The sequence below is a fragment of the Xylocopa sonorina genome, chromosome 6 (genome assembly GCF_050948175.1).
Source record: "Xylocopa sonorina isolate GNS202 chromosome 6, iyXylSono1_principal, whole genome shotgun sequence".
NCBI classification, from domain to species: Eukaryota; Metazoa; Arthropoda; class Insecta; order Hymenoptera; family Apidae; genus Xylocopa; species Xylocopa sonorina.
Window position 1 is genome coordinate 13,764,851 of NC_135198.1, and position 13,254 is coordinate 13,778,104.

At 33.6% G+C, this 13,254-nt stretch overlaps 1 protein-coding gene and 1 long non-coding RNA gene across 5 annotated transcripts; both read right to left on the bottom strand.

Moving 5' to 3' along the window:
- Positions 1-230: 230 nt before the first annotated feature.
- Positions 231-9,617, bottom strand: Pfk (ATP-dependent 6-phosphofructokinase). 4 transcript variants are annotated; one of them, XM_076896427.1, is made up of 17 exons: positions 9,599-9,617; positions 8,011-8,131; positions 7,775-7,926; positions 7,517-7,706; positions 7,217-7,427; positions 5,999-6,107; positions 5,354-5,542; positions 5,071-5,261; positions 4,916-4,991; positions 4,668-4,694; positions 4,524-4,544; positions 4,187-4,288; positions 3,892-4,098; positions 3,678-3,830; positions 3,261-3,585; positions 2,947-3,169; positions 231-2,871 (listed from the first exon to the last, which is right to left on the bottom strand). In XM_076896427.1, the coding sequence occupies exons 2-17, from the start codon at positions 8,102-8,104 to the stop codon at positions 2,730-2,732; spliced, it is 2,412 nt and encodes an 803-aa protein (XP_076752542.1). In that variant the 5' UTR covers positions 8,105-8,131; positions 9,599-9,617; the 3' UTR covers positions 231-2,729. The 4 variants fall into 4 exon arrangements, with proteins under 4 accessions (XP_076752542.1, XP_076752540.1, XP_076752541.1 ...); XM_076896425.1 differs by lacking the exon at positions 9,599-9,617 and adding an exon at positions 9,334-9,357; XM_076896426.1 differs by lacking the exons at positions 4,524-4,544; positions 9,599-9,617 and adding an exon at positions 9,334-9,357.
- A 29-nt stretch (positions 9,618-9,646) lies between these two features.
- On the bottom strand, positions 9,647-10,063 carry LOC143424401 (uncharacterized). Its single transcript, XR_013101931.1, has 2 exons — positions 9,961-10,063; positions 9,647-9,811 (listed from the first exon to the last, which is right to left on the bottom strand). It is a non-coding gene; the product is annotated as an uncharacterized LOC143424401 (long non-coding RNA).
- Positions 10,064-13,254: the final 3,191 nt, after the last annotated feature.

The following is a 13,254-nucleotide window of genomic DNA, read 5'->3' on the forward strand; positions in this document are numbered from 1 at the left end:
AATAATAACAGTAGTAATGTAGCACATTATTTGACTAATTTACTAATACACTTTTATTGATAATATTAGGTACATTTCAAGTGAGGTCACGATCTTTCGTATGCATTTACTGTTCAAATTGCACATTATCATAATTATTCCATATAAACTTTAAATATCTACCGATAAATAAATATATTATATAAGTATATAGCTATTAGCGACAGTAAGAAGAAAATATAACAGTTCGATCTCGGAACAAAATAATTTCTACATATTTCATATATATTTTACCAGAGATAATTGTAAAATTCATTGATCAACAATGAGTCGAAAATACATCTTTGTAATCATAAAAATAATACTCTTCCAACGTTATACCTTCATATTATTAGTTAGTTATTCAATAGTACATATGACATTAACGCTCGTGAATTTGTACATTACATATTTGTATCAACACGATTATATAGCATTTAAATGAACACATGTGATGCACGATCAAATTCGGAATTTCCACATAAAGCTGTATAAAATACATTTTATATGTATATGTGTGCAAGAGTGAGTGAGTGAGTGAGTGAACCGCGTACAACGGAGAAATAAAATGAGAAAATTGGATCAGGCCGTTGGATAAATTCATGCTTTTACATTTTCCATACTTTCATTTTTTCATAACCACCTGTTTCACCCATCTTAAGTAATAAGATGTGTTAATCAACAATATCTATCACTTTAACAATTCCCATCTACAGCAACGATTTTAAATAAACAATTTACACGATCCCTCCTTACGTTTTATTTCATTATTATAGTTTAGCAATCTCTCTCTCTCTCTCTCTCTCTTTCCAGGCGAACGTTACAACCGAGCAGAAACAGGCCTTTTCAACGAACAAATGCACTCTAATCATCTATCCTTAAACTTATTGTCCAGACTTGTTACTGCCTGCTCTGTTGTTCCACTCACCACCCTCGAACACGCTGTATACTAATTTATACATTATACATACACATTGTTTTATACTTTATGTTTACACGAGAAGCTGATCCATAGTTCAAATCGATACTTTGTATTGTTATTTGCTCTAAAATGACAATGAGGGATGCTCAAGTTCTTCAATATCGTAAAATTATTGATCAATGCGCAACATTATATTTTATATTAAACGGACGTATTTGAGTCAGTTCCTTGAAAATATTCTTTACACGTGCCTTACATGTAACAACGATCAACTTCCACCAATCTCGTTCCATGCTAAAGATACTGATCACGTTTTCAAAATATTCTCAGATAGATTCACCTGATACTTAAATTTCATAGGAATTACGAATTTAATGTCTATACAACTCGGCGAGATAAATGTACACGAGAATACACGAGTTACAATAACACGAATTAAATCTAAATACCTTTACGGTCACGAGCCGTAAATCTTAGCAAACCTTTTAACGTTATATGCAACCAGTACGACTTAGTCCTTTAGGTTTCCCCAAGTATCGCTCGTCGTTGCAAATTATGTTCTGAGGTAGACAAGTATATTTTTCGAATGGCTTTTCATAGCTATAGGCCGAAGCTAAATCAATTTCCATTACATAAAAAAAAAAAAGAAAAAAAAAAGAAGGAAAAGAAAAAAAACATACCTCAATATGTTTAATTTTACACGTTAGTAGACCATACGTAGCCTAGTAGATTCATTCAACCGCGAAACAGAGTAAAGTAGCCATGAAAGCTGTAATTCGACTCGTAATTCATGTTATAACCGAAAAATTTGCAATGGACAGAGTATAATAATCTCTAAAAGCATTGCCATTCTAAGAAATTTTTGTAAAAGTTGCAAGCAAAACAACTTCATGTATCAAAAATATTATCCATTGGTAAAATTCATAAAATTGTGATTCGTTTCAAGATTTTTAAATAGACGAGAATAGTAAATCCAATGCCAAGACTAAAAGCTATTGTACTTTAATGTTATAATCAAGAGATTAACATCATTTACTGCATTCATATTTGGCATCATATTCGCATATGATCACGTTCCTTTGAATGCTTTTTCGCTACAGTATAACATTTAAACGGTATACATTATGTTCATATTTATAATATTTTCATTTGTTCTATTTTCAAAATTATACGCCAGTAACAGGTGTGTGTGTGTGTGTGTGTGTGTACAAGTGTATATGTATATGTATACATATATGTGACAATAAATATTTAACACTACTCAGTATAACAATATAATCTTTTTAGCCGTCTAAGATATATAGTTTACCTTCATGCTTCAGGTACTATCTTTGTACCTACTTCTCGCTTGACTTTAAAGCGCAGTCAAAATATCTATATTAATTTAGTACTTTTTGAACAAAATATGAAAATCTATATGCAGTGAGATGCGCGTGTGTGTATGTGTGTGTAATAACACGCTATTTATTAAGACAGTTCATATTGTGAAGAATAAGTTGTTCAAGTTAGTGACGCGCATCCTGTAATTATGTACCTAATTGAAGGATTAAACGAGAGCTATACGTATACATTGCGATTTCGCACCAGTCGGCATAATGCTTGATCTAGGTATTAAATCCCGTGGAGCACTATATTTCACGATCGTGTATCTGAACTGTAATCGTTTTTGTTTCTCACAAATAACAACGGAACATGATTATTATAATGCCATACAATACTGTTTAACAGAATCTACAATTAACAGTGCACATTTATGGAACATTACCTTTTACCACCCTGAACGCGTAATCTATACAAGAGGGTCATTATCAAGATCCATTTCTTCTACTGTGATATAAAGTCCTTCTTCTTCATACGTAGACTCGTGTTTTGCCAAAACTTTGAGCAATGGCCGTAGTTTAATCCACCATTGATAAGTTGGTATACGATGTCTAAAAATATTATGTAAACATTAACGGAAATTTGTAACGGCGAGAAATCTTCGGTGTTCCTCATATGTTACATACTCGAAATCCGTAACTTCAAGAAGCTCTGTAAATGGTGTAAATCTGTACTGCCTTCGCACTATACCAATCATAACTGCACTATCGGCGTCCATTGTTGATGTTTTACTATCGGCATTAGTACATTTTTTTAACTGTTCGCTAAACCATTCAACCGCTTTGGAACCCATTTTTGTACCCAAATTTCGATCGAATGGAGTCGGCGAACCACCTTGCTGCATATGTCCTATAGAAAATTTCACACATAACTCATCGTATACACTGGCGTACATTCGAAATATAAAAGAAATCTCATCATTTAACTATAAATTATCTACCAATAATATTCATTCTACAGCTGAACAGGCCTTTTCCTTCTTCGCTAAAAAGTCTCTGCATAAAATCTGTACTGTAATTTAAGTTGGCATTCTCATTTCTCAGAATAAGACCCCGCTGTACACCCTCGGACATCTTTGCAGCCATTGCAATTACATCTTGGTTCAAATCTTTGATATTAAATTTCTCTTCGAATATGTACGCTGCGTCGGCACCGCCGGCTAATCCAGCGACCGTAGCTAAGTAACCGCAGTATCCACCCATAGTTTCAATAATAAATACTCGTCGTTTTGTACCCTGCGCCGACTGTCGAATTCGATCGCAGATCTGAGAATATAATAGCAATGTATCCGAATGAACAAAATAATTTCCTATTTATAGAGTTGTATGCGGGAAAACGTTTCGTAATATAGAATTACCTCTGTAATTTCGTTTAAAGCAGTGTCACAACCTAACGAAAACTCAGTCCCTGGTACATTATTGCTGATGGTTGCCGGAATCATAGCTATTGGGATACGAAATTCTTCAAACTTATCCCTAGCTTTGAAAAAGGTAAGTCCCGTTTGATAGCCCTTTTGGAAAAATCAATCAATATAAAATATAACTGAAAGCAATATTTTAAGTAATCATTACCTCGAATCCTCCTATGATAAGCAGTGCTTGAATCCCGTATTCTTTGAGTTTCTGAGCAATATGCGGTAATTGTTCTTCTTTAGGCGGAGCGCGCTTAGTTCCTAAATAAGCACCACCCTGGGCCACCCAACCAGTGACGGAAGGCCAGTCCATTAATTTAAATTTTCCAGCCAAGAGACCCAATATTCCATCACAAATACCGTAAACCTGATATAAACGTCGTAGCATAATGTTTCTGATATTTGTGTCACGGTAAAACTATAATATGATTAGAATATGATTAGGTAGACGATACCTTGTCACCTCGATAGATACAGTTCCTAACAAAGGAGCGCACCGCCGCATTCATACCGCAAGAAGGTGAACCAATATGCATCACGCCCAATGTATAGTGGTCCTGAAACAAAGTTTTGTATTAAATTCCTGGAAGAATTTTGAATCAATTCATGCAGCGTGCAGACAAAAAAAAAAAAAAAAAAAAAAAATAAGGCAAACGCATTCTGCGATTTATCACAATGTTTGCGACTATGGTCTGTACGATGCTTATATTTACACTTATCCTAATAAAACATTTGTTATAATTGGATCAGATTTATCTACTAGTATCAACATTTAGGACTTTGTTAACTCACTTGTCCACATAAAGTGAATTGCTAATGTGAAAGGAAAAGATGAAAATGCGTTAGAAAGGCTATATTATATAAGGCATGATTTAAAAATGTAACATGTATAGCAAAAAGATCGATGCTTGTAATTTTCTTTTTCAATAGATTTACCTTAGTTAATGTGGGGCCATTAATTTCCTGAAGCAGTATTAAATAAGAGATATAATCAAAGTAAATCTACACTTTCAATATATTTCAGATATTAGAATTAAAAGCCTTCGGATATGTTTTCTGTACATACATTTATTTACATGATTGCAAGTTTATGATTTTAATAATTATTCATCTAAAGATCCGCAGCAGGCTTTAAATTCTTATTGATGTCTGGCTTTTCTATACGTAATACAGTTACAACGTACCTTACTAGGATTATGATCCACAGGTGCTTTTAGACGGGTCAACATCTTATACGTTTCTAAATTACGAGCGAATCCTCTGAAAATTTTTGCAAGTGAAAGTATGATGAAATTTCACGTGCATGCATGTGGCATAAATGAAAATATTCTTAGCTCACTTTCCGCGAAGTTGAACTGACAGATCCCAATTTTTATCAGCCATAGCTTGTGCTACTGCTTTAGTGCGGCGAACGCATTCCATAAGAGGTAATCTAACAGCTTGATTACCGTCTAATGTAACAACGCATGCTTCGGTGTCCGGTGTTGCTTCCATCAATGCCATTACAGCTTCGGCGCCCATTCGGCAACCCTGTACGTTATTATTAATCCGATAAAACACTTTTTCGTCTTTTGGATGTATTGTTAAGAAAAATTAAGCTTCACATATATAGATCAACTAACCAGAACTCTGTCGAAAGCTGATGGATTTCCACCTCTTTGAACATGACCGAGCACGGTAATTCTTGTATCTTGCTGCAATTTGTCCACAACAACTTTATGTACTTTTTCGGCAGTAATCGGTTCGCCATTTCGATCTACCGCACCTTCTGCTACGATAATAATATTAAGTCGTTGTCCCGTGAGCCTTTCCTGAAAAATTCATTTTATAATCTTTACATTCCTAGAAAATACATTACGAATTGAATGTTACATAGATAATAGTTAGTAATGGTCGGGTTAACAACAAAGTTAATGCAGTTCGGAAGGAGGTAAGTCTGAGATAAAATAAAAGAATAATGGTAGGAATTATATACATTTTTTTTGCATGGAGACACCAAATGTGTAACTGGTCAGGTATGAAAATAACAGTACAATGTTATACATATGCTAAACGAACAAAATCTTTTACCCGAATGAGATAATACGACAAGCTTAGAGTAATAATAGGCTGAGGAATAAAAATAATGTATCTAATATTTTTCCTTTCACCAATTAAATAGCAAGGGTGCAAATTTGAATGAAAAAGTTTATTCTGTGAACGATTTGTTACAAAAAAATGAAGCGCTGAAAAAAAAATTAAAAAAAAAAGAAGAGAGGCTTGCGAACCTGTAGTAACTTTTTGCACAGCTTGTTTGGCCAATCCTGTTCAGGTGGCCACTCTGGGATGAACACAAAATCAGCTTCAGAACATATGGCTGCCACTAGAGCCAGGTAACTGTAATGGCATGTTATAAAAGCTAGCTAAAAGTATTAAGTCACGTAAACAGGGCAAATAACTATGGTATAGTAATATCATAAACTTCACACTGAACTGAACAGGAAATACAAAGATCATAAGAAATGATACCACTAACGGAACATTGCAAACTTGACAAATTTACAATTGAAATGATCGGACATTATAAAAGCATACTCTTCCATCTTTTTATGTAGCTCAATTATTATTCTGGCAAGGAGCAGACACACTTTTAAGGCGAATAAAAGTAAATAGAGTAAAATATAGTACGTTCAGGCTAATAAATTGTGTACTATAACGTATAAGCATGTTCCATTAACTCATTAAGTACGTGCCTGTTGCACAGCTTTGCAAAGTTCCTCGACTCAATTATCCGTCTACAAGACTTCAGGCATAAAGCAATAACATGCTTTGGGAGATAAACTTGAAGCTAATATCAGATACCTGAAAGACTCCATTTTTTTATTATCTATACGCTGTATGTGTACACTGAATTATCTTGCTTTTTGTTTGTATATATCCTTACTTTCAAAAACTACTAAAATGATTAAATTTTCGAATCATTTATTCTCATATCTATGTATTTGTATGTATGCTTACATGTATGTATGCTTACACACTTGAGTGTACGTAATGCCATGTAACATATATAATTAAGCAATCAAAAATACACGAGAAAGGAAAACAAAACTGTTAAACATGTTAAATTAAGTTAGGCGTGGGGGGGGGGGGGGGGGGGGGGGGGGAGACATTGTAACAACAAATTTAAGAATTCCTAAACAACGTGCCTGCTCCAATTTTCTACATAATTTATCAGGCCAGTCAATAGGAGGTGGTGATTCCGGGCAAAAAACATAGTCTGCCTCTGCAGCTAAAGCACCCACAATTGCCAAATACCTATCCAACAGTTTATCATATTTAAACTTAAACGATAATATCAAAGCAGATATTCTTCAATGATTTCTTAATAAGTAATTAAAGCTGAACTGTTTCGTTGGTCAATTATATTTTTTGGAATGTTTATTTTAAAAACGAAATCTCTTTGAAAATTTTGCTAACATAATAAAACATACTAATACACAACTTACCCGCAATGACGACCCATAACTTCCATAATGAATGTTCTTTGATGAGAATATGCAGTGCTAACGATGGCATCGATACTTTCGATAATACGATGCAACGCGGAATCCGTACCGATTGTCATATCAGTTCCACAAAAATCATTATCAATGGAACCTACCATACCAGCGATATGCAAATGTTGATATTTCTCAACCTGTTCTGCTGTGATTTCTCCTAAACAAATAATAATGATAGGGTAAATACATACATCACTTATACATAAAAGCATAATTAAGAAACATAAATGTTATCAGATTACTTACCTGCCTCTGCTAATTCTTTCAATAGATCCGGCCATTCTTCTTTGAACAGATTTGCACCAGTAAGGGAACCATCACCACCTATCACAACTAAATTTGTTATTCCACGAGTCACTAAATTTTTTGCAGCTTTACGCCGACCAGCACGTTCCCTAAATTCTTTACACCGAGCCGACCCTATTACCGTACCACCCTAAAACAGATAATTACTATAGTTTTCTTGTTAGTTTAAGATAAAAGTCTAAGAATGGAGATACATACCCTATGGATTATACAGGATACAGAAGACCAATTGGCCTCTACAATGTTATTTCCACCATCCACCATACCCTGGTAACCTTCTCTAATGAAAAAAACTTTACAGCCTAAGTAAATACCCATTCTAACAACTGCTCGTACTGCTGCATTCATTCCTAAAAGAAAAAGAAATTAAAGTTAATATTACTGTCAATATGTATTCTTGTACCTCACACATCATAAAATAATTGACTTTTTACCTTGAGAATCACCTCCACTGGTAAAGACCGCGAGACCTTTACCTTTGTGACTGCCAGGTTTTATGAACCTCTGTGCTGCTAAATCTTCCGCCATTTTTACCACAGGATACCAGCCGTGTCCCTGCAATATTACTTTTTTTTAACATATAATAATGTAGTTTGCACACATTTATAATAGTATATATATTTTGTCAACAAATGTTAATTTATTCGCTGCCCCTTTCATTGTCAATGCATCGATAGAATATGTATCTAGTTCATCAGTAATTTGGTCTGAATGGTCAACTATGTTGTAACATAAATATAAAGGAGCATGTATGGTTTCCTGTAAACATCTATTTTAACTTTTTCTAATTGAAAAATATGCTATACCTCCGTTATGCCTTTAACTCACTTGTGGACAAATCATTGACAGATGCAAACTGTGATTTTTAACTAGCTTAGTTTTATCTTTGTTGATCTTTGGTATATGCACAACTGTTTCGCTTGTACATGGAACATTTGTTTCTGTATCTTTTAATAAGTTATATTCTTTCTTGTTTGACAAGATATCTACATTGTGTTTTAAAATGTTTGTTACTGTCTCATTTTAAGCACAGAATACTTTAACAAATCATTATCGCTATTACTTTGTATCTGAGTTAAACAATCCAATGAGGTTTCTCCCTCTTCAAATTTGTTTATAGTCGTGCAAATGCATACTGTATCATTGTGTTCTGTAGACATTTTTTGGGTCTTGAATATACTAGTAATTTAACAGAAAATTTAAATAGTAAAAATTAATTTATGCTTTACACGACATGTATAACCTAAAACGATAAAAGTTGAACTATCAATATAGCAGAATGTTGTTATGCGTATAACATTGTTATAACATGAACGTAGCATCCAATTCATTATAAGAAAAAAACCTTTGTATATACATGCAGATATTAAAAATACTAATTATTCTTTTGTACAAATGTACCATGAATGTACCTTTTGTATTAGAACATGTATATGTATGTAGCATATGTATAGATTATATCAGCTAAATGAATAAACAAATATTGCATACGAATTAACGTGGTAATAGTAAAGTGAAATATAGTAAGTCGTTGCTTGAGATCTTTAAATGACGATTGTTTTATTCAAGATTAAAATTAGAACGAACAATATAAGGTAGAGAAAAACTATATTTTTAAAGGGCATTGCAACACAAATATTCTTCGGTAGTCCTTCATATTTTAAAATAAAATAGCACGCGTGTGTATAAAGTGTTAGAGTGGAATCTGGCACAGTCTCAAACTACTGTGCATACAAAACAACAGAACAAATATCTACTGTATGCATAGATCATTGGAATTACATTATTTACAGATATACGCAATTTTCATGTATCAAAATTAAGCGTGAAAGATTACTTGAAACATATACGACTTGTAGTATGAAACAATTCAGACGAGTTCGTTTAAAGATAGCAACATTAATGGTCTATTACAACGTGCGTATGAGTTGTAACGTCACCCTGTCATTGACGATTGATTATTGAATTAATCATTACTCGTAAGAAGCGCTTGAAAAGCAATACAGAGATCTTTTTGCTCACCGAATAAGTGGCTATCCAATTAGAATGAAAATCGAAAAAGGGAGGCGATTATTTCCTTCTTAATTCGAAGTTGATGAAAAACCCACGATACTCCAACGTAACATCAGACACCGCTTTCACGTTCTGTGTCTGACTAAAACTGAAGGTGACCTTTACGTGTGCTTCTACACAAGACCCCCACCAATAATGTCGGTTAGCTCTCACCACCCCACTCTATGTGAAATTAAATTTAGTAAACGGCCACAGATGGTGTTAGCAATATCTATGACACCTAGGTATATTATAATAACGATGATTCGTTCTTTCATTCAGTGTCCAATAATTAATTGTTCATACGTATATTATAGTTACTACAAATTTGCCTTTACAGCAGTACAATGTCTTTTTCCCATTACGAAGACAACAACTCGTAAAGCTATACGCGTTTATAATCCGACAGATTTCGGAAAACGATCTCTACATCAATTTCACCGATGCACACACACACACACACACACACACACACACACACACACACACACACACACACACACACACACACACACACACACAGATACCGATTATAAAAGAAAAAAAATTGTTCTGATATAACCGTGATTCTTTAATAGATAGTTATCGACACGCGACTATCTGAAGTTTATGTAATACATTCTAATAATAGTCCGAGACAAAATGAACGGTGAACGTCATAAATATAACAATACATTTTATATATTTTCTCTATGAACATTGTTTGTTACTTGACTTTTATTTTTAGTCGCATCACGTCAATATTACAAAGTTCGAAATACTTCTCATTCGTTATTCGTTCATGGAAAAACTTATTCTTATTATAGATTTTTAAACAGACTATAATTATATTAATTCGAATATATTATATATTTAGTTATACTTTAGTTATACTTTTTAATCGAGAAATTTTAACAAATCATTTCACAGAAAAATTAAAAGGAAGTAACAGCGAATACTTATATACTTACGTGCCGTTCACTTCGTACACCTTTTAATTCCTGGAAAGCTATGCGTCAACGATTCACCAAATTTTCGATTGAAAGCATGAGAGATTCTTGTTGCCCCTGTTACACGTTTTATCTACAATTATTTCATTTCATTCCGATCGAATAAATCAGCGTTGCTTTTTCTTCTATGCTATATAATTAGGCCAAGATCTGGTTAACAATCCCACAAACGCAGAATGGAGAAACATATTAAATATATATGCAATCGCTAGTCGTAAACAAGTGCGCTTTTGCCCTATAATTTCGAGACACCGTTAATGTGACAAAAAGAGGAAACGAAGAATAAGAAGCGTGTAAGAAATTTGCGAAGATTATATATAAATGCGTATCACTGTAGATTCTTCTTGCTTGGAAAGGCACGTATGCATGTAAATGTATATAATATATATGCTGTTTCTTGATCAATTTAATTTTTACATAAAAATGGTATCCATCTTTGGAAATAATAACCTTAATTTACTAAGAGAGGGATACGAGAAGGAAAAATTTCTGTTCAAAGAAAAAAAGAGTACGAAAAGAAAAACTTCTCTATAATAAATAATAAAAATATAAGGTTCTACGTATCGATACTTGTTAAAAGCCAACTAAATTACTATATTTTGGTAGGCGAATATACAAACATACACATTTTCGTATAAACTTTGAAAGGTAACAAGATGTACAAAGACATCGCGAAATTGTTCAAGGGCTACGTATACGTTCTTAATTTCCATTCCAACTTGGATTACCAAAATGTCGAAACACTGTTCTTACTTTAACTTCAGGTTGCTTAAATTTAAGTGTGCATTATATATATATATAATGCACAATCTGTTTTATTTAAAAGTCAGTCCCTTTCATTTCTCTAAAGTTCTATTCACTCTTTCGTTCGAATCATTAGCAAAAATGATATCAAACGATTTTTGTTCAACGCCCAATTTTCTATCTATAATATCCATCTTCAAACTCTTTCTTCGATATCTACATGCGTCGAATCTCGAATAAAAGATACCAAAGATACCATAACGAAGTTGGCGGATACGAAAACGATAGTAATAGCAATAGCAATAGCAATAATAATAATAATAATAATAATATAAATCATAACGAAGTTTTCTTATCGTATAGGAACATTATGCTTACGTCTGTCTATAACCTTTGAATTCAAATTCTTGAAATCCGTGTTTGGAGCACTGTTGGAAAGTGTAAGCATTTCATCATTGTTTTCTTACAATCATTAAAACTCAACATAGAAGTTATTATTCCTCCAGAACCTGATGATACTGCAGAGCAGGACAATCGAGGTTATGGTCTTTCTGAGACATTTTATCAGAATTTATTATTTCGTGTAAACGTTTATAATAATTATAATGTACAATTACGATGATCGATGATAAATACAAATAGAGCAACATAAGTTTCAGACTAGGAAACTAGGGAAAAGCGAATGAATATTTGAATACGATTTATGATAGTTAGCTTTTTGAATGTTAACTGGTGAAATAGGTGTGGAAGATCGAAGAATTTACGAATCGCGAACCATAATCGTTTGAACGAAGAAAACTGTTTCGGCATTTATAATTATGGCTCGATGATAATTACTTTGAAAACCGAGTAACTAGTCTAAGGTCCTAAGGTAATAGAATGACAAACAGATGAGAACTAAAAAGATTAACAATGGAGACGAGCGCAGGAAGGAAGCAACAAACAGGGAAGTTACAAACATTATACATCACCTCTTAGTAACCCATGAGAAATCCTCGCTTTCTTTATCTATGTATCTACAAAGTAAATTTTTTATGCTACTATTAACGAAGATATATACATAGAAATTTCATACTTCTTCGAATAATCGTAATATGCAAGAAATTTAATGTCAAGCTGGTGTTCTAGCGTTGGTTCCAATCAATCAAATGTTCCATCTGATAATACGAATACGAATCTTAAGACGGATGTTGATCGTTTGGAAATTTGAAAGGACCAATTAGAAATGCGATTAAAGTGTAAAACGATTGAATCGAACAAATATATCGTTTGAACTCGGTACTCGAGATCGAGACCAACGATAGAGTTGCCGGGAAAGAATAATGTTAATTTCCTATTGCAATGTCTATTCGTTTCAGCTAGTCCATTGTTGATACTATTATTTTAGAAGATTCTCTCAAGAATCTTTCTTTCTGCAATTATATTATTTCATTCTCCCCCTTTCCATCCTTCTTACATCGGTAACTAACGTTTGCATGAAATAATAGGAAAAGTAAATCTCCCATTCAATTGTAACGTAATAAGGAAAAATGTTTATGGAAACGTGGACACATTAAAAAATACAACATACTAAGAAAACGTTTATCCACGCAACACGCGTAATATCGATAATCGTTACTTACTTTCATACGAGATAAACATTTACATATATTGCATGTTTTCTACTCGCGCGCGCGCGCGCGCGTGTATGCGTATGCGTGCGAGCGTGCGTGCGTGCGTACGCGCGCATGCGAGTCTGTATGTAAATCTACGTTTGTATGTAGGATAAGTGCGGTTTGTACGTAACACTTAAAAACATCCATGCGTATGAGGGGAAGAATACGTTCATGTTCGTTCTACCGAGAAGGGTAGACTAGGACCGAAATGGAATGGACCGAACCAGAGGCGGATGGT

What these genes read in the sequence shown, in the direction of transcription:
- Pfk (XM_076896425.1), bottom strand. An exon ending in GTATCTATCGAGGTGACAAG is followed by an intron (nt 4,099 to 4,186) that starts GTATCGTCTACC and finishes CGTTTATATCAG; the next exon opens with GTTTACGGTATTTGTGATGG. An exon ending in CTTTAAACGAAATTACAGAG is followed by an intron (nt 3,586 to 3,677) that starts GTAATTCTATAT and finishes TTATATTCTCAG; the next exon opens with ATCTGCGATCGAATTCGACA.